The sequence below is a fragment of the Cottoperca gobio genome, chromosome 1, assembly GCF_900634415.1.
Source record: "Cottoperca gobio chromosome 1, fCotGob3.1, whole genome shotgun sequence".
Taxonomy (NCBI): domain Eukaryota; kingdom Metazoa; phylum Chordata; class Actinopteri; order Perciformes; family Bovichtidae; genus Cottoperca; species Cottoperca gobio.
This window is the reverse complement of record NC_041355.1, coordinates 7,408,630-7,430,489: the sequence shown is the minus strand read 5'-3', so window position 1 is coordinate 7,430,489 and position 21,860 is coordinate 7,408,630. Positions and strand designations below refer to the sequence as shown.

Sequence of the window (21,860 nt, the reverse complement as noted above, 5' to 3'; positions counted from 1 at the left end):
CATATCTGATTGCTGTAAATAAAAAATTCAATTTGACATGATAAAACGTGAGACGCCGTCTTGGTTTTTGCGGTGTATTATTTAATGGTATGCCGGCTTAAGAGTAAAGCTGTATTTTGAGGGGCCCTTGTGCATGTACACGTGTGTGTGTGTGTGTGTGTGTGTGTGTGTGTGTGTGTGTGTGTGTGTGTGTGTGTGTGTGTGTGTGTGTGTGTGTGTGTGCTGTCTGCATGCACGTGGGTGGATGTGAAACTGTACATGAAGTTCAATGTATTTGTATAATTGATGCACAATGTCATCAGTAAATCTCTAGGTACAGTATGAGGGTTTTAATGTGGAAATACATTTGTGTGTGTGTGTGTGTAATATTTGTGCATTATTTATATGTGAGCTTCTTGGTGGACTTGTGTGATTTGATGAGAAGATGCAGGTCTGTGTCAACGTCTCTTTTTATCCTTTATAATTCATCAACCACCAGCAACTATCATTGCCCCCCTTTCACTTCTCTGTCTTCTTAAAAGACTCATTCTGAATTCCCCACTTACCTTCCATCCTCTCCATCCTCTGCTCTCATCTCCTGCTCAGATTATGGACGTATTCAAAAGAAAGTATGTGGATAAGACTATGATGACAGGTGTAAATATTAAAGCATGTTATGAACATGTATGGCCTGTAGTCCCTTCAGCTTGTCAACACACAAGGGTCACAGTTTGTATATATATGATTTATCAGCTGTAGCATGTTGGGTTATTAGTAGCTGTTTATGATATATTCTGACTGTGTCCTCCTCAGTGGGTGAAGGTAACATTATGTGTGTTTGTATTAGGCTTTCATTATCGATTTATAAATCAATTTAGTTATTTGTTTAATTCATGAAATCCCCACAGCGCGATGACTCTGGCTTATGATATCATTGCAGCATAATCATACAAGTTTTCAACAAAGCTTCAGGTCAACCAAACATACTTGACATAGTTGTGAGCGCACGGTTTTCCTGTGCAATAAAGAAGCATTACTAACATTTGCCAGTTATCAATACGCAAAGTCATTTCTCGAAAACGCTGGGTGTGCATTCTCAAGGAAACCCGAGTTTATGTTCAGTGATGCTCGGACCTTTCATTAGGCCCTGCAGTGGGCATAAGGCTGTGCCATCATAAATCTACGGTACTTGGACCCATGACAGGCAACACCTTTCTCTAGTCTTGACCTCATGTACATTTAAGTGGCCTTTAAATCATTACCCAAGCAAAGAGCATACTGCACACTCAGCTGCTTGGCCTTATATCTGTATTGTTGTGAGGTTTACCTGCATTGGTTGGACCGTCTGATGGACGGTTTCATCTGTATGACATGTACAGCCGTCTCCCTGCTTATCCGGCTCCACTTGAAAACCTTTCCGGATCATTCTCTGACCTAATGCAGATTTAAACCGTCCTCGAGTCGTACACTCGCCCTCACCCAGAGGAAAGAGCAGATACTACGCTTGACCCAGCCTTATGTCTATATTAGGGGTTTCACTATGCGCCGTTCTCGTCAATAACCGTGTTTTTAAAGAAATTAAATATTGATATCACGTCAATAATTCACGGATGATTACATTGTGTAAATACTCTTTTTGTACACATACCTCGTAATCCTCAAATAAACTGGAAGGATCTTTTAAACCATCAACAGGTTGTTTCGTTGACTAGTTAATAGTTAAATGGATTGTTTGAGCTCTGATTTGTATGCGACTGTCAGCTGTATTCTTATATGTGAGTGGGTGTGGCTGCATGTTACCATCTGTGTTTGTGTGACGGTGTTATCTGGGTAAAACTGAGGACGTGCCTGTTGCCACGTAGAGGAGAGATTTCTTTTTCCACACACACACGCGCACACACACGCACACACACAGATGGAAACAGTGAGATAGATCTTTTTGAAGTACAATTTCATCCTCTCTCTTTCCCACTTGTCTCTCTTTTCTGCAGCAGTGGAGGGAGGGGAGTTAAATCTCTGCGGGGGCTTTATGTGTGTAATGGCCTGAGCTCTGAGCTTTTTGTTAAACTGAGGGACAACACTAGAGGCACAATATAGGTTTACACACACACACACATTCACACACACACAGACACAGACACACACACACACACACACACACACACACACACACACACACACACACACACACACATTAAGGTGAAGGTGGTGGGGGCAGAGCGACAGGAGTTGACAGCTGATTCTCCATGTGTGTTTATGAGGGCTTTGAAGTTTAATGTGTCACGTTCTTTGATGCCCTCTGTGGAGGGAGTGTCAGAGCATGTCAGTGTGCGTGTGAGGTGTGTGTGTGTGCATGTGTGTGTGTGAGTGTGTGTGTGTGAGTGAGTGAGAAAAAGAGGGACATTGTGAGGAGGTTTGATGTTTGTATCTCTCTTAGTTTTTCTCCCAGGACTCTCACTTCCACCTCTCTCTGCAGCAGGTATCTCAATCTTGCTCACAAGACTTGAACATTTTTCTCCCTCTTGCTCTCCCCTTCAGCCTTTTTCCTTTTTCTCCCTGTCTATTCCTCCTCTCTCCTCTCTGGTGGATTGGCTGTGTCGCTGTCTATTTGTTGTGTCCCCAGGGGGAAACTCAGTTTACACTTTATGCAAACAGACATTCTGCAATCATTAGTAACTTATTTCACACTCACTTTGGGCTTCATTCTGTTTAATAGCTGCTTTGGTTTTGGTAATGCTCGCTGCTTCCTCCTACTCTCACGCCGTCCCCCAGTTTCCCCTCCAATGCTGAGACCAAATGATTTAACTGTACGTGGCATTGTGAATTAATGCTGGAAAATTTGGAGCCACAGTTTATAGAGGATATCCTCTGCTATAAAATGACACCATATCGTTTGCAGTTAGTGTACCACAGAAAGATTATGTTCAGCATTAATGACTCATTTTAAACATTGAGCCAGTTTAATAATACATCACCAGAGAGAATGAGCGAGCAGGTTGAGAATCGGTATTTGGCTCAATTGGGTCTTTTAGACAATGCACGGCTGTTGCTGTATTGGCTACTTGTATTGGGTTGAAGTGTATCAACCGTGTGAGTTATGAGGCAGTTATCTCCGACCATTAGGGCCCCCCTGTTGCCAGCAGTCAATCTCTTGCAGTGTAGTCTGACTTGCTGACTGACTCTCAGTATCTCTTCCTCACTTTCCCATTTCCCCTCTTTCGTTTCTCTAACGCTTACACTCTCGCTTATCTCCATCACTCTCCGGTTCTGACTCACTGATTGCAAAATTGAAAATGGTTTTAATTCCACCGGGTTTTTGAGTCTGATTTGCACTCGCTCGCTCGCTCGCTCGCTCGCTCCAGCTCGTGTTTTTTTTTGTTTTTGTTCTTTTCTGCAATTAATTCAGTTCCTCGGACAAATCTGCTGACTGTCTCTGCTGTTGGCCTGTGTGTTGTTACAGGATGAGAAGTCCACGTTCTTCCAGTTCGGCGCAGCTCTGCAGCAGGAGGCTCTGCTCATGCTTTCCATCATGGAGGAGTATGACTGGCATGTTTTTTCTATCGTCACTTCCAAGTTCCCCGGGTACCAGGATTTCATCAGCACACTGAAGATAACTGTGGATCACAGGTAATAACTACGCTCCCACACACACACACACACACACACACACACACACACACACACACACACACGCACAACCACACACACACACACACACACACACACACACACACACACACAACCACACTTTCTGTTTTCATCCTTAACCTTTATTTACGGCAGCTGACAAGATTAAACACCTTGTATTATTTATTGGTGTATTGTTACAGCTTTGTGCGCTGGGACCTGCAGAGTGTGGTGACTCTAGATGCTGTAGATGGAGACCCAAACTCTAAATCACACATTGCCCTCAAGAGGATCCAGAGTCCCGTCATACTGCTGTACTGCTCCAAGGATGAGGCTGTGTGAGTGTCCTTTTGCTGTTCCTGTCTCTCTGCCATACACTTTCTATAGCTAATCTTTATTAACTCTCTAACTCTCTTCCTTGACAGGTATATACTCGAGGAAGCTCGATCCTTGGGCCTGATAGGAGCTGGTTACATTTGGATTGTGTCCAGCCTCACCACTGGCAACCCAGACTTTACCCCCGAGGTAGTGAGGCCCCATATGTAGTAACAGGTGGCCACTTCTGAGTGGTTTGACAAGACGAACAGTGTTTTTTTTATTCCAGGCTGTTGCAGGTCATCTGCTACCTCTCCTGTGTATATACCTCTCCAGCTAATATGAAGTACTTTAAAGAAATATTGAAATTCTGGAGGAGCGTCTCTAAAGCTCACGTAGCAGCACGCTATGTCTTGTTTGTTTGTAGTGTGAAAAAGATAATTTATCGTTGTGTTCTACACGTGGTGCATGACTATTTTGCAGTTTCCCGTTAATCAGCGTAGAGTCAAAGTAGTTACTGCTCCCCGCCAAGAAAGACAGCACATAAACACATGTTTGTACACACTTTTTGTTCGGGTTAAATTGACGAGATATAACATCTTAACAAATGAGTTTAAGGTGCTGGAAGGAATTAATTTCATATTTTACTGCTTTGTTTATATTAATATCTCTCTAATAGGATGTTTGACAGCATTACGTACACATTCACTCTCAGAGTGTAGGACTGTAAGGTAGCTATTATCCAAATAGGATATAAATATGTGTATAAATAATTCAGTATAATCAGCTCAAATGTTCCCCTCACATTGAAATTGGAAACATATGCAATGTTTGCTTACCTTTTCTTCCCTTGTCCATAATTCCCAAATCACTATTTAGGTTTGGTTTTTATGCCTCTTTTTTCTTTCTTAGACAAAGATCTGATTCAACATTTAGTACCAAATAAAAATAAAGAAATGATTGTAGGATCGATTGACAGACGTCTGTGTTTGCTCAGTCCGGTTTAGAGAGACAAACGTAGTGAACTAATTTAGTTTCCTTTTCAAGATGTAGGCAATACCTGAATGAGCAATTCAGTTTGTGGACATTCAATCTGCTCACACTAACCAGAAATGAATCATTCAAAACCAATAAATCATCTGCTTGACACCTCTGAGAGGTACATAGGGATGTCTAAAATGTGGGTAAAAAAAATGTCAAATTGAATCTTTCACACCATATGTGCTACTTCTCAGATCTCCTCTCCTTTCCTCTCAGATGTTTCCCCTGGGTATGATCTCCGTTTCCTATGATGACTGGGAGTACCCGCTGGACACGCGCGTGCGAGATGGGGTGGGCATCATTTCCTATGCAGCCACCTCCATGCTGCGAGAGAAGGGGGAGCTACCAGAGGCCCAGGGCAGCTGCTACAGCACACCGTCAGACAGGAGCCCGGGGAAGCTCCCACCCAGCGCCCTGCGCAGGTGTGTATGTGTGTGCACGTGACATTCTGATTCTGAGAGTGTGAGGAGATCAAGGTCTAGGGACTTACATAACTCTGTTTGTCTTTATATCTGAGTGTTGAGCAGTGTTACATAAGTCTTTCTAATGTACTAATGGGAGGGGTAGAAGGGAGAAAGGAACCAGAGATGACAGCAATGTTAAGCACTGCGATGTCTTTTGACATTTAACACTATTAGCTGTTGTGTACATGGTTGCTCGGTGTATGAGCTCATTCCGCTGCCTAGTCGACAGACAATGAATTGAACTTCAGGCAAACCTCTGTGTTGTTGCTGCCCTGTGTTAACTAGAGCCTAGTACTGTATTTGTCTGGTGTGTGTAACCATGTGTATTTCTGTGCGTGAACCTTACTTCACATGACTGGATTCACTGTCATTAAATCAGGATTAAAGCAGCTTTTACTAGCTTTGTTCCCTCACTCTTTTTTTTCTTGTTACATGGCTCTGTGGGTGGCATGTGTTGGTACTGTAGGTGTGTGTGTGTGTGTGTGTGTGTGTGTGTGTGTGTGTGTGTGTGTGTGTGTGTGTGTGTGTGTGTGTGTGTGTGTCTGTCTGTGCACACATGCATATAAGTATGCATTTTTCTCTGAAGTCTCTGTGTTGAGGAAACAGTCAAGTCCTACAAACAGGAAGGGCACACACACACACACACACACACACAGACACATGCAGGCACGTTATTACTGAACATCCACGGCTGTATAGAAGCGCGGATACAGAAATAATCTGGTAATAGTGGCTTTGCGTCGTTCCAGGGTGTCTTTGTGTGTGATAGTGTGACTCTTGAATATGAGGCCTTCAATGAGTAAAATATTATTATTCATTTGGAAATGTACACAACACGAAGGTCAGGTTGCTAGGCTCTGCACTTCTATGCTGATTTATAAGGTGCCTCATTAGAATGAGAGCTTTATTGGCTTTATTATCCAATTTCTCTCTTATTAGCCCATTACAATATATATCAAAGCATATACAGAACCGGCAATGATGACAGGTTGATCCAATATAACTCAGAAAATAAAAGATTGTTCCGAAATAATTAGAGCTCCTATTGAGGTCTGTCAGAGGTACCTCATTTGTTTCACTAACTTATTAGATATAATTTGCATATTTGTCAAAACAACGGCAGCCAATTGTTTGTGATAATATACTGACAGGTTGGATTTCCCTACCCTGATTTGGAAGTGGTGAGGCTGTGATCAGGATTCTGCATACATTAGTCTAGATACAATCTTGCCGCAGTGTGCATATAAACAACGTGAGGTGGAGAGGAATAGGACAACATAATCCGGCACTTAAAACACTCTATCAACCCATGTCATTCTTGCCTGACAGGCATTAATATCCCAGACTCTAGTTCATCTTATTTGGTCTGCACAATGCTACATGTTTTTATTTAGCTTTGTCCTCGTTGCAAATTTCAAAAGGTTATTCTATTTGATGGAACCACTGTACCATGCAAACCCCTAAGCTGTCACTTTCTTCTGAAAAGATGCTCCCTGCCCTAATACAGAATTTGCGAAGAGCCTCCCTTCCTTCTTTATTCATACTTTTAGAAAGTGCTCACACAATGGCTAGCTAAGTGATTCAATAATACCAAAATGTTCCGCACATAGTAAAGGGCCCCGTATTTTAAAGATGCCATCTATAATAGCAGGGTGTTTGTTATTGTTCTGTAATGCAGCTGCTAATATAACCGGCATTGAATTTCTAGGTTAAGTCATTTAGAAATCATTGAACCCCTTTTTAATGTAGCTGTACATTTAGTTTTGTTGACATCACACAGGATCACAAAATAACATGAATAAACATGTCTCTGTAAATATGAATATATGAGCAATAATCTGCCTATTTTTACATGCCTCCAAAACACACCAGCCTCATCTGTTTAGATGAAAAATATTTCTTCCAAAAATGGTAACAAACCTGAAATAGGAGGAGACAGCAGTGTCCCGGAATAGACTGCGACGGTGTTTCCGCTATATGTATTCAGCTGTGGCAATGCACTGTGACAAGGGCATCACCTGCTGCACCATGAAACAATTTCAAACACAGAAATATGTATTCGTCTTGACATGTCACTTATAGCATTGTAACCTGTAATGACAAAGGTAGGTTTAGTCATGTTGCACAGAGGAGTCTCTCATGTTTAACTTTGTAGGATTATGTTTAATTATTTGTGTTTGCTGAGAGAGGGTATACCCACAGCAGAGCTGTTTGGTATTTGTGCAGTGCCTGCATGCGAGGGAGACAGGGACCACTTGTATTTACTCTTTACTCTGTGTGAGTGGAGCCCGCTTCCAAAGAGCACAGGCCTGTTTCCAAGTCTTTGTAAAACAGATGATTAACTTACCTCTCTAATCCACTGCCCAACAACATTATTTATGTGTCGACTCTAATACCTCGACTGCAGATGAGACAACGTAAAATCCCACCTGTTTGAATTACAGCGCAATTATTGTAGTTTTCCTTTCATTTATAGGGTGCATGCTAAACAGCCCTCAAATAATTATCATGACGCATCTTGACTTCCTGTTGCAATATTTGAGTTTATGCATAAATCTCTCATGGCTCTGTGCCCGGACCTGCTCACATAAAGAAAATAAATTGTATTTTAACGTCCTTTTAAAAAAAATGTTTTCTCTTTGCTTTAAATCAATGACGCTGTGAATACCTGAAGCATCTTTAGGATGCATTCATCAAATGTGTGTTTACATAAAAGAAAGTGCACTCGTGTGCCAAATTAAACAAACTGTTTGTAAGGCAGAAGTAAAGCTGTAAATCTCTTTTTAAATGTTCTATTTTAGTCAGATGATATTTCAGTCTTATAGCATTACCCGTGCAAAACGTGTTTGACACTGTGTCCAAATGAATCAAACTATTTGCAATAAGACAGAACACAAGGCATCTGAGAAAATGTGTTGTCTGTTTTGGGCAGCTGCTGTCCCACTTGTGATTTGGTCTTTTTAGTAAACTTCCTTAGACAGACCTCCTTTCCTCCAGTGGGAATTCACGCTATCATCGCAGTCTTAACATCTTCCCTTACTGAAGATTGTCTTACTGGAGTGAATGTATTCTTAATCTCATATCACTGTGTGCGATACTTGTTCATTTGCTCCTCTCTACTGCTTCACTTTAGCGAGTGCGTAAATGTTTCAGCAAAGGATCTTTTTGCGTATGCAAGATCACTGTAGTGAGTAAGAGAGTGAGGGCAGCCTTGTTGCACCGGTGGCTTTTGTTTCAGGCGTATATCTGTGGAGAAATCAATGCAGAATGTTGATGGGAGAGATATGTGGCCTCTGACTCTTCCCCCTCCTACACACAAAGAGATGCTCACACACACTCAGGCATGCATGCACACGCAGTGGGTGAAGACAGCATTGATTTTAAGAGGATACTCTTGCAGTGATTATAGAGTGCTTAACTTGTTATTTAAAATGTATCTGCTCTTGGGCACTCAAACGGGTGCAAAACAAAAGCAAATAACATCTTCCTCTCCCTTTTGTTTCAGACACATGATGCATGTATGGAATGATGGACGCGACTTGTCCTTTACTCCAGATGGTTACCAGGCCAACCCCAAATTGGTTGTCATCGTCCTGAATAGTGAGCGGAACTGGGAGAAGGTAACAAATGAGCACGGTGTTTTTGCAAAAGAGCACGGAAATTAAAAAGTCAAAACACTTTAATTTAGATGGCTATCGCTGATTCTGTTTGTGTTTGCGCACACGCAGATGGGCCGTTGGGAGAACGGGACGCTATCGTTGATGTTCCCGGTGTGGCCGAGGTATAACTCCCACGGGGACGAGGATGCAGATGAAAATCATCTCTCTATCGTCACCTTAGAGGAGAAACCTTTCGTCATTGTCGACAATGTGGACATCCTCACCGGCACCTGCATGAGAAACTCTGTGCCCTGCCGCAAGCATGTCAAAGAGTAAATAGACACACACTCAACGTGAACAAATACACAGCACCGACCCGCCGCTCAAAAGCAGTTTAACAGCCACACATACTCAACTTCACTAAGAAAAGGCTGACAATCTTTTAACTTGCCCCTGCTTCGAATGTTATCAGCCGATTGAATGGGCGTTATCAGTGGTTATCAGCCTCATAGATATGGGTTGGAAGGGGCCTGCTACACTTACTAGTAGGTTCAGAAAGCTGTTATCTATACACATGGTTGATCACCGATACGAGTACAAGACCAGCCAACCTCTAGTCGCCGTAGTAATTAGGACAGAAGCGATAGAGGAAGTCAGATCAAGTAGTATAAAGAGCGACACTTAGGGAGGAGGTCGTAGTTGGGGTGGATGGACGGGTCAATAAACACAGGACTTCTACCGCTGTCTGTGTCCCGTGTGCATCCAAAACTCAACATTTTCACTTATTTTTTAAGTAATGTACTTAACTTACCTACGTAATACATCCTTAAGTTATTTATTTATTTATTTATAACCTTTATTTAACCAGGATATGGCCTCCATTGAGATTAAAAATCTCTTTTTCAAGAGCGTCCTGGCCAAGATAGGCAGCAGCACAGTTATAGACAATCACAACATTAATTAAAACATTTACAGACACAGCGGTCTGCTTCAATGTCTTTAAGAGTTGCTTTAAGTCTGTTCAGAGAGACCAGCTCTCTGAGTTTCAGCTCATTCTGCAGCTGGTTCCAGACAGCCGGAGCAGCGTAACTAAAAGCCCTTTTCCCAAGTTCTGTACGGACCTTTGGGACAGTTAAAAGAAACAAGTCCTCGGAGCGAAGCCAATACGGTCCACTACATTTCCTACTAATGTAGATCCTTAGGTATTGTGGAAGAGTACCCAGAATAGTTTTATAAATAAGGATGTGCCAGTGTTTCAGTCTATGGGTGGTCAGGGAAGACCATCCAACACAAGCATATAGGGTGCAGTGGTGCGTCAGGGTTATGAATCTCAGTGCCCCGTGGTTACGTAACAGACATACTTATTTCAACCCAAACCTTGATCTTTTCCTACCAAACCAAATAGCATCGTTGCCTAAACCTAAACAACGTAGCACGCAAGTGTTTCAATTTCCCCTTCAACATTGTGGGGGTAGGTGCAGTTTGCCCATTTTGCCTTGTCTGAATAATTATATTGGTATTGATAACAACTGATAACGGCCATTTAATGGGCCGATGACATTCTGAACGGGTGGAACAATTAGTGGAACTCAATGAGTTCCCCTGTAATCTCTCTACTGAATAGATAAAACAGGCTTATTTTGTCTATGAACACACTTGTCAATCATCTGTCCTTTGCTTGTCCACTTTTGATCTACAAGGATTTATTCTGGGCCCACTCATTTTTACTTTATATAATAATGACTCATCTTCTGTTTGTCCTCGAGACTGAAATCCAAATGTATGTGGCTGACAATGTAATATATTCACATTGTGGCGTTGAAACACGAGTTAAAGGAGTAACATTATGCTCATTTTCAGGTTTATACTTGTGTTTCTTTTATTTTACTAGAACATGTTTACATGCTTTAATGTTCAAAAAACTCATACTGTTTGTCTGAATATACCTGTACTCACTCTGTCTGAAGCGCTCCGTTCAAGCGCCTTTCTCTTTAAGCCCCCCCCCTCCCTAAAAAGCCCACTCTGCTCTGATTGATCAGTGTTTCCGAGTCTTCCTCTGGGGAATGAGTGTAACAGCGTGTAGTGGCACTTTCTACTTATATATTGTATAGTTGTGCAACCTTACAGAACTCCTTTGTTTAAAGGCACAGTTTCTGAATACGAGCTGTGTGCATTTCTCCATGGATTGAGTGACAGACCGTGAATAGGGTAACATTTTCAACTAATAGATACCACCATAAATACTTCCCCCAGTACTACTTACATTAAGACAATTCTTTTTTGTTAAGTTATGTTTAAACATGCAAATGATGCATTCACTAATGCTAGCCTCTTGTTCATTTAAGTGTAGTAAAATATAATGTTTTATTTTGGATGTTTTCTTCCTCTAGTCTTAAAGAAGACATGTTATGGAAGCAAAATAGCCCAAACTCAAAATTGACCAGTGCATGAAAAAACAATGTTTTTGCCTGTAGCGTCTTGCCTTAATATTAAACTCACAAACTCACTGGTGCATGTTACAACTTGGTCGTCACTATGTGCATGTTCTTCACTAAAACAAATAGGTCTTTTGTAGCCCTAGGTATTTTTTTATCATGAGAAAATATGCATGTATTATATAGTATTCAAAATTCCTAGCAGTACATTTTTTATATATATATATATATATACATAACCACTGTACGTGTCAGCGGTGGCAGCCAAGATGTACATCAGTGATTTCCCCTCTTTTTTCTCACTATTTCACGTTTCATGTTGACAGTGTTGTACAGGAGTAAAACTCTGTTCCAACTTCTGTCAGAGAGTTTAACACATACCGGCAAAGTACTTCTCATTTGGTTCATGGATAATCAGTTCTGTCAGCATTAATAATTAATTGCTCTCTGTTGCTGTCAGCTCGCTAATGCCAATCTGTCGGTTTACTTGAGTTTTGTTTCTGCTACCACTGTAATTGCATGTGTTGCCCATTGTGCTCTGTGTTTCATTGTTCCATTAATTCAGTGTGATGCGTGTGTTGTTTTAGATGTACTGATGGTGTTGCTTGTTTTAAATATTACAGTTACTAATTAATAATTAGTAATGCTGCTTGTTGTATTTCTTGTTTTGTACATATTGACTATAAACATTAACATTCATCTTATTAATGTTCTGCAATCTTGCATGATATTTCAATAATGTTTTTGTTTTTATCCTACGTTATTTAAGATGTGGCCAGGCATGGAAGCAGAGAAAGACTGTAAGGATTCAAAGCTTTTAAGCAACTGAACACTTAATGTTGACATTTAAATATGTTTAAACTTGAAAACCAGTTTATCTGAGTTTCTGGGATTTTAATTTCCCTCGTTTGAAATTCACTTTTCATCTTGAATTTTGTTGACGGGAATTTATAGATCCAAATATAACCAATTATATCCAAACAACTTAAATAGTTTATGATGTACTTAGCAACTAAGTTTATCTGAAATTGCACCAAAGCTGAAACCATTAGTCTATAATTGATTAGTGAATGTAGAGGAAATGAATCTGCATCTATTTTGATAGTTGTATAATTATAAAAGTATGAATACCAAACATTAGCTTCAAGAAGAATATCTTTAGGTTTTAGACGTAGACGGCTTTAGGAAATAGTAACGTGCACTTTGCATACATTTTTGACATTCTGTTGCCCAAACGATTAATCAGTTAATTGAGAAAATATTCTGTAGATTAGTCGATAATGAAAATGATTTGTTCAGCTAAATTAAAAAAGCTATTGGAAATGGAGATGATTCTCGAGATTAAGATTGAGACTCACGTCTTTAAGGCCAGGCATGAAGCAATGAGGTAAAAACAGTGGAGAAGTCACGGCGTCATATTGCGTCATATCATATCATACCGCACATGCTCAGTAACATCTGGTCTGCCGTTGCTGGAAAGTTCAATAGCTGCCGTATGATCATAGAAAATGGTGATTGATTAGTTTTTACTAAGGCGTCTGCGGGGAGGATGTTGACAGTAGCATATCCATAACCTATCCATTCGGGCGTACCTAAAAAGGTTTTGTCAGGCCGAGCGCACCCAAAGAGCACCTGAGCGGATGTTCACTTTATTTCTAGCGCCGTCTGCTATACCCCTCCAACATCACAGCTCCAGTTACATTGAGTGTCATACCCCATCGCTCCCATGACACCGTATCCCAGCCTTCATTTAAATAGCCCTGGGATGTACAGCTCTGGCATATTTACAGTTATGTTGATGATTATTCAGTGTTCCTTAACAAAACAAACCTATAAATCCCAGAGCTGTACCTTGAGAAAATGAAAAGATGTTTCATGTGGGATGCAGCCCAACCTATTGTCCTCTCCCATCTGGACTTCTGCAACTCCCACCAAGCCAGGCTCGTAAAGTATTCTGTTCTGCAGCGACAAACAGTCCAAACCGTGCAGCCTGCCCTGTCTGCAACCTCCCCAAGTTCTGCATTGTCGTCTCCCCACGTGTATAACCCCCCTCCCTCCCCGCTGGCTGCCGGTGGCTGTTCACATCAAATTCTAAATTCTCGTCCTGGCATTCAAGGCTCCTCAGGGACTTTCTGCCGGCAATGGTCTATCCGTACTCGCCAGCCTGTTCTGTGCTACAGGCGGCCACTTAGCTCTCTGCTCCCCGCGGCAGCTAAGTCATCGTCTCACCTGGCCTTGACTCTTCTTACTACGGCTCCCCAATAATGAAACGTCCTTCCTAATCCAGACGGGACAGCACAATTACAGCATATCTTCTATTGTTAAAAAAGAAAAAAAGCCTCTCTACCCTGAATATCCCAATTTCCCTCCCTCTGCATCTGCTATTTGGGAAACATTCCTGGTATCTGTTTGCTTAGACTTTTTGAGTCTTATTTTTAGCATATCTTTATCAGACATCATGACTTCAGAATGGCAGGAATATTTTGTTATCTGTTGTGTGCACTAAGTGGCTCGCGATAACACTATCAGCTAATGGAATGGAAATGTTTCACAAATTCATATTGACTTTGTTACTTCATCAAATGTGATCATTTCTTTATGAATATCTACAGTTTGTTTCCCACCTCACCACTCACCACCTCACTGCATATACCGTATATCACTTTCTCCACTGCAACAATAGCAGTGGGCTGAGTGGCTTAAATCATCCTTTGTTATAAGTGATAGAAATTCTTATCACAGTGAAAGTCAATTTCATATGTATAAAACATGATAGAAGAGATATCTGCACACGTAGATATATGCATATATCAGTTTGGACTCATTGATGCTTCCAGCAGCTTAGCAAAGATTAAACCTGTATATATGTGTATTTAAGTATAAAACAATGAACTATTGATGGATTAATTAATGAATTCACATTATTTATACTTTAAGATTTGTTTGTGTTCTACATGTATGATAATAATCAGTCGAGCAGAACACTTTAGAGCATAGGTCTTCAACGGGGGGTCCGCAGACGTACTGCAGGGGGTCGTGAAACTGTTTGTAGATAAAGCACATTCACCTCCCCACCCCCCATCACACAGAACTCCGACAGCAGGGGGTCCCTGCTCCATGCTACACCAGTTTGGAGGTCCTTGGCCTGACAAACGGTGAAGACCCCTGCTTTAGAGCCTTCGGTCACGTCAAACAGTACAATGGACTTTTCTCTTTGAAAGAAACATAAAAGGCATTTTCATAGTGGCGGAAATATGTTGCAGGCCTTCTCGAGTATGTAATCAATGCAGAGATATTTCTCAAGTAGTCAGTGGAAGTAAAACTTCCTCAAAGCATCTTCTCTTGGATTCTTTGACATCTTGCATTTTACTCCAATTATCTGCTATATATGGACACCTCAATAAGAGCCTCTACATGAAAAGAGTTTTACTTCTCTCTGCTTATTTCTACAATTCAGCTCACATCTCAACTCATGTGTATACAGCCAGTTCAGAGTACATACTGTAAGCGTTAATCATAATTGCTGCAGGTTTGTTTGCTTCTGGTTGATACACTTGGCCACAACACAGTCCAAACGCACAACTAAAATCCATCTTTTTTCATGTATTCTACTCATGACTGACAGCATTATTGTCATCATGTCAATACATTTCTACCAGACAATAGAAAATAGTTATTTTTTTCTGGACAGCAATTAGGTTTGTATATAATAGGATGAGATAGTCATTGTTAGCCACGCGAAGAATTCCAAAAAACTCAACTGTAATGACTCTCTTTGAAGATTTATTTACCTTTTTTCTTTAACAAATAGAATCCACCATTATAAAAGTGTTTGTGTGAGATGGACTCGTGACGACAGTTAGGAGATGCAACACAGCAGCCATTTAGTTTCTGACCCATGAAGTCACAACATCACAACACTGTAGGCGCAGACAATTAGACAACTGAATCACAGCGCATGTAAAGTTTGACTCGTGACCCGTTTTCGTAACCTTTCTCTGGAGCGATGGCCGTACAAGTCTGAGCGGTCACAGGCCACGATGACTCGTCTCTTCTGGGCCTTTGTTTACGTTACATTTGCTTTTTTTCTGTGCCCAGGCATCCATGCGCACTTACATCTAACCATCCATAAGAGCTACATTTACTACGTCCATTTTATTGGTGCGTGTTTGTTGTTACAAAAGTATGACATAAATCAAACAGATGTATGTAAGTGCTGTTGTTGCCAGTGTGTTTGTGTGTGTGTGTGTGTTTGTGTGTGTGTGTGTGTGTGTGTGTGTGTGTGTGTGTGTGTGTGTGTGTGTGTGTGTGTGTTTGTTGTTACAAAAGTATGACATAAATCAAACAGATGTACTGTAAGTGCTGTTGTTGGCATTGTGTGTGTGTGTGTGTGTGTGTGTGTGTGTGTGTTTACATAGTGACATAAAGACACAGAGGGCTCAGCTGGGAAGAGCTAATGTATACATTATGTGTGCATTTGAACACCTGGGGCACATACTGCACATACACAGACTCACACACACACACACACACACACACACACACACACACACACACACACATTATGCTGTGCCGAAGATACAGCTGCAAAAAGACATTTTAATCCTTTGATGTTTCAGTTCTTTGACAGTCGTTCTCTGTGTGTTTTCCTTCAGTTCTTTATGAACTTGAATGAGTGAAAAGGTCACAGAATTACTGTTCACATCCATACATGTTACAGTACATTAGAGACGGATGACATGGGAGTGGAATAAAGTTTTCATGGAAATACTTTTTTAAATGCCGGTAGAGTTTAATAGATTGCGAGTATCATTTGATCCAACAATTCAGTTTAGTTCAAAGCTCTGAGGTCCTCGGGGAGGGCTGTCAGAAAAGTGTACTTGTACATCTGTTTCCATTCTGTGCTTCCTGTCTGTACGGCGGAGGTGTGTATGAACAGTAGGTTTGAGAGTTTTGGAGAAGTGCCTCCATAATCAGTGAAACATAGCAAGAGGATAGAAAAGGACAGCGTGAAGGAACGAGGAGAGAGACGAAGCGAAGGACAGATGATATTTTAATCATGTGGGTTGGTTGTTCATCTCTATTTAAAGCCCGGCAGCATCTGCTCAGTACCCCTGTGTTTTCAGGCACAGAGGGGAAACACATTCCAACACTCTCATTCAAGCTCTCTCTGCCCTTCAGCAGTATTTATGTTTACTCTGCACTGTCATAATTCTAGTTTTACAGTTTGATGGAACCACCAGATGTGGAGCGAGCGGGCGAGAGTACAGTCGCACTCACACTCTACACACTACTCGCCTATATAACACTGAAATGTCCTCTAATATGAAAGAACATGACCTAATTGATTGTGTCTGTGTGTTGCAGTAACAGCACATCAGGAGGTTCCTACATTAAGCAATGCTGCAAAGGTTTCTGTATTGACATTCTGAAGAAGATAGCAAGGAACGTCAAGTTCACTTATGACCTCTACCTGGTCATAAATGGAAAACACGGCAAGAAGATCAACAATGTGTGGAATGGCATGGTCGGAGAGGTACGTCCTACTCGTCTTCCCTTTACTACATATCTGACTTTGTATTGAATTATTGGGAATTGCGCTTATTTAGTTAGATGAGAAGATTCTGGTGTTTGTGTGTTAAATATGAAGCTACAGCCTGCAACCAATTAGCTTAGCTTAGCATAAAGACTTGAAACAGGGGGAAAAGAGCTAGCATGGATCCAGCTGTACACAAATCCCCCAACAGCACCTCTATAGCTTCTAGTCTTTATGCTAAGCCAAGCTAATCCACTGCATTACTGGCAGTAGCTTTGTGTCTACTGGACAGATATGAGAGTGTATTTGATCCTCTTATCGAAGCGTTCAAGTCAGTTTATTTTATATAGAACATTTAAAAACAAAACAAGTCGACCCAATGGGCTTTGCACTTGAGGCAGATGGTTTAGGATCTGCCTCAATGCAGGTTTACATAAGAAATAAAAAGTGCATAATAGGCAATAATACATAATGTAATACAATAAAACAATAATACGGAGATGAAATAGAATATGAAGTTAGGAGAAATAGAATAAAACCAACGACAGATTAAAAAAAGCAGTAAGAAGACGTTAGAAATACGTTCAGAGGGGACTCGACAAAAGCCCCGGGGCCTCCGACTGAACTAAAAGCAAGCGGGAAAAAAGGTCTTTAAATTTGATTTAATGGTCAATTGTGGAGCAGGACTGAAGCAGTAGTTGTCATTACTAAATATTTAAAATGGCACATTAGATATATCACTATCACATATGCTTGTTCCTTCCTTCACTTGGACTCTACATGGAGTTTATATTAAATATAATGTTTAAAGGATATTGCTGGTGTCAATATATATATATATTTTTATTGTCAACAAATACCTTTAACAAATGTGTACCCTGTCTTTGGCACTCAGCTGTAAGCCCATTTGTTCCTACTAGAGAAGTGATGTGTTTTCAGACAAAAATAGAGGCCTGTGGCACAGAGGAATAAGATATATCAGGCTTAGAATACAGAGACAATACTTGTTAGACGAATTGATTCAGCTTTAGTCTGTTTGGGATTTGTTGACTCTAAGGAAAGAAATATAGGATATCGCCAGACTTGAGGTACAATCTGTGATCCAATTATGAACAAAGGTGTCGCCCCACCACCAAACCTTTAAACACAGGGCTGGAAGCTGCTCTCACTTTCAAATTGACTCCCAGATCTTTTTATACACATTGTGACACTAGACAAGAAGATATAAGATATAATGTTTTGTTTATATCTATCATGTTTGTTTCTGCTTCAGGAGTGGAAACAGATTATGTTTTCAAATAGGAACCAACAAAATCGAATTTGTCATCATTAAGTCACACTGTATTATGTGTCTAATTTATATGGTCAATACAATTCCCTAATGGGACATTACAATCCATACAATCATCTATTTAAGGGCACAGATGATGAAGCTCTTCAGGGAGCAGGATACATTGAGGCTCATTTGATCGTTATTGTTTATCCTTTCTGGAAATGATTTATTAAATCACAGATTAAATTGAATTGCTTTCACAGTAATGTCCCCAAAGGTTGAAAGTGAAACGTAAAGCGTCTGATAATGGAAGCTGACATTATGATCCATTGAGGTAATGTAGAGCAGACCACTAGGAGCCTTTTAGACAATTAAATCTGAAAAAAAACATAACATTTTGCCACATCCTAAAAACGACATCTTTTTGTGCCGAATGTCCATCCGTCAGAATACATTCAGACACCCGGAAATGTCGGCACAATGAAAAAGACAGCTGTATTTTTATTATTCAGCTGAAAATGCCCTCCAACTACAGCTGACATTCTGAGCTCATACCCTCAGTCACTGTGATATTTCACGTGAAAAAAAAGCAAAAAGAAAGGAGGATCGTATCAAAGACGTATGAGGTTGTCCAAATATTCACAGAGCGCACTTTATTTATTGCTCTGTCGGTGTAGGTTGTAAGTCACTCACTCACTGTGACTGTTCTATCTCCGTCTACCAGGTGGTGTACAAGAAGGCGATAATGGCGGTCGGTTCATTGACCATCAATGAGGAGAGGTCAGTGGCCATTGACTTCTCCGTGCCCTTTGTGGAGACTGGCATCAGCGTCATGGTGTCGCGTAGCAATGGGACCGTCTCTCCTTCTGCCTTCCTCGGTACATTTCTCTTTTCTTTTTGTCTTCCTTAACCATGCATTTACTCTTCTTCATCATTTTCTCCGTTTGTCCGCCAGTGAGCCGACAACTGGAAGCAGGAAAAACAGGGAGGTGCTTACATGTTGGCAAAATCCCGCACATAAAATGGAATATTTTATTCAGACAGTATATGCTGGCCAAATTCCACTTGTACCCTGACTTTATCTGGACCTCAACACCCTTAGCACATTAATATTTCTAGCAGAGCGCAGGAAGCGGAGTGTGCCAGCTGTTTTTTGAAAAGTCAGCTTCAGACAAAGCATTCTTGATACGATCCTCTCCTCCTCTCCTCTCCTCTCATCTCCTCTCCTCCTCCTCCTCCTCCTCCTCCTCCTCCTCTCCTCCAGTTGTTCAGATGACTAGAAACTGGAGCGCTCTTCTGTGCTTGCCTAATGTCTTGTATTGTCATTGGAGCGAGACGGGGAGCGAGGGGATGTATTGGACCATGCGTGTGTTGGTCCCTGTGTATCAAGCCATGTGTCAGTATGCGTGTGTGTGTGTGTGTATGTGTAAAAGAGGGAAAGAAAAGTGTGTGTGATACTGCACGAATATATTAGGACGCTTGCGTATTGAATCAAGGGTGTGTGGAGAACGAATGTGCTTTGGCCGTATGTATATAAAGGGGTGAATGCTTTGTGTGTGTATTTATATGAAAGCACATTGTATGCATGTGTGTGTGAGTGTGTGTTGAGCCTGGGCCAGGGTATCAGTGACGGTTCAGTATCTCTCGCACTCATATTAGAGGCACCTCAGCGCACAATCTCTCAGGGTTGGCTAACCCTGGCAGTCACATACTTAGACATACAGTGACACTCTCTCTCACACACACACACACACACACACACACACACACACACACACACACACACACACACACACACACACAATTTGTCTGGGTTCAGCGTCTCTGGCACTCATCCCGCTCTCTGAACTCCTGCCCTGCTATACACCAAACGCATGCAGACTCTCACACACACACACCACACACACACACACCACGCACACACACACACGCACACATGCACAGATCACACACAAATAGATCACATACACATGCCCACAGAAGGGCACATCAGATCACTCTGAGTTTGATTCTTCTCTCTCACCCTCTCTCTCCCCCTTCCTCTACGATCTCCCCCGCCCGAGGCCTCTCCCTCTCTCAGCCCTCATTCAAGGGAATAATGAGAAATATGGAAATGTGCTCCGTCAAACTCTCTGTGACTAACTCTCCCTCTCCTCCCCTCCTCTCTCACTCCGTCTGTCTCCCTTTCTTCCCTCTCTGTGTCTTTACTATCATCTTTTCCTCGTCTTTCTCCCCCTTGCGCCTCTTCCCTTTTTTTTTTTTGAGTCTCCTTTATTTCCCCCAGTCTGTCTCCTCTTTCTCTCCGTCCCTCCCTCATTATGCATCTCCTGCTCCACAGTGTCTCATGAACTTGATTTCTCTTTAACTTTCTCTCCCTCTCTCTTTTTCTCTCCCCCCCCCCCCCCCCTCTCAGAGCCCTTCAGTGCATCAGTCTGGGTGATGATGTTTGTGATGCTGCTCATTGTCACAGCCATCGCCGTCTTCCTCTTTGAGTTTGTCAGTCCACTGGGCTTCAATCGCAACTTGGCCCAAGGCAAAGGTATGCTTACACACACACAATCAGAGATATCAAACCAATCGTTTTTTTCCCAGGAGCAAGAAGCAGAGATCCAAGCTTCCCCTGGAGCAACAGAAGTGACCTATTATTACCCTGACTTTAGACGGTTCACTGGATGTAAGCATTTACAGTTCTCTCCTAAAGCTACTCATATCATGAGAAATCATCTCCTGGAGCTGCCCTGCTGGCTGAGATTAATGTTGTGATCCACAAAATTACATTTTTTAGATTATTTAGCATTTAAATGACCTAAAGGCCGATCCAGGTGTTGTAAGTGAATCGTTTTTCTTCTTTGATATTCCTCTTAGCACACCTGAACATGGTTCAGTAAAGCTAAACATAGCTAAAGAAAATATATATACCATATATATATATATTACCATAGTTTCACCTCCAGGTGAACAGCATACCTTTAAAAGAATAGTTCAATGTTTTTGGTTAATGAAACTTATTAGCGTTCTTGATTGATACCAATCTTGTGTTTGTGCGATAACATGAAGCTACAGCCGGTTAACTCATCACAAAGAATTAAAACAGGTGGAAACAGCTAGCGTGGCTCCGTCCACAGCACCTCTAAAGCTCTCTAATTAACACATCTCATTTGTGTAATGTGTACAAAAGCTGGAGAGTAAAAACAACATGTTGGGTTATGTGCCAGAATTTGTGCTGGAAACTTCCTGGAGTCCTATTGTCACTGTGAGGTTGCCAACCTTTCCTGACTGCTAAGCTGAGCCAACCAGCTACTGGCTTTTGTTCAATATTTACTGAATACAGAATTGAGAATTACATGAGATCAAATTGCGTTTATCAAAACAACATTTTTCAAATTCAAGTCAAAGTTAATGACCGTTGAGTTTCAGGTGCAAATCGCTGCATGCAGCATCACAGTTAGAAGGTCTGAATCTAACAAGCACTTTTTCTTTTCTCATCTCTGTAAGACATTAGTCTGAAAGAAAATACATTTTAGATTCACTTGTACAGTTGTATACTTTCTACATTTGTTCCTGTCTGACTTCCTAGAAAGGTCAGTCTAG

General features: G+C 41.3%; 1 protein-coding gene across 1 annotated transcript in view; it reads left to right on the top strand.

Annotated features, from left to right (window-relative positions):
- The window catches only part of grin2ab (glutamate receptor, ionotropic, N-methyl D-aspartate 2A, b), a 91,062-nt gene that overhangs the window by 55,961 nt on the left and 13,241 nt on the right, over positions 1–21,860 (top strand). The window contains exons 5-13 of the mRNA XM_029432865.1: positions 3,440–3,606; positions 3,810–3,944; positions 4,032–4,131; positions 5,179–5,384; positions 8,932–9,046; positions 9,155–9,357; positions 16,828–16,996; positions 18,994–19,147; positions 20,683–20,808. Coding sequence (XP_029288725.1) covers positions 3,440–3,606; positions 3,810–3,944; positions 4,032–4,131; positions 5,179–5,384; positions 8,932–9,046; positions 9,155–9,357; positions 16,828–16,996; positions 18,994–19,147; positions 20,683–20,808 — 1,375 coding nt within the window. The remainder of the gene's footprint in view (positions 1–3,439; positions 3,607–3,809; positions 3,945–4,031; positions 4,132–5,178; positions 5,385–8,931; positions 9,047–9,154; positions 9,358–16,827; positions 16,997–18,993; positions 19,148–20,682; positions 20,809–21,860) is intronic.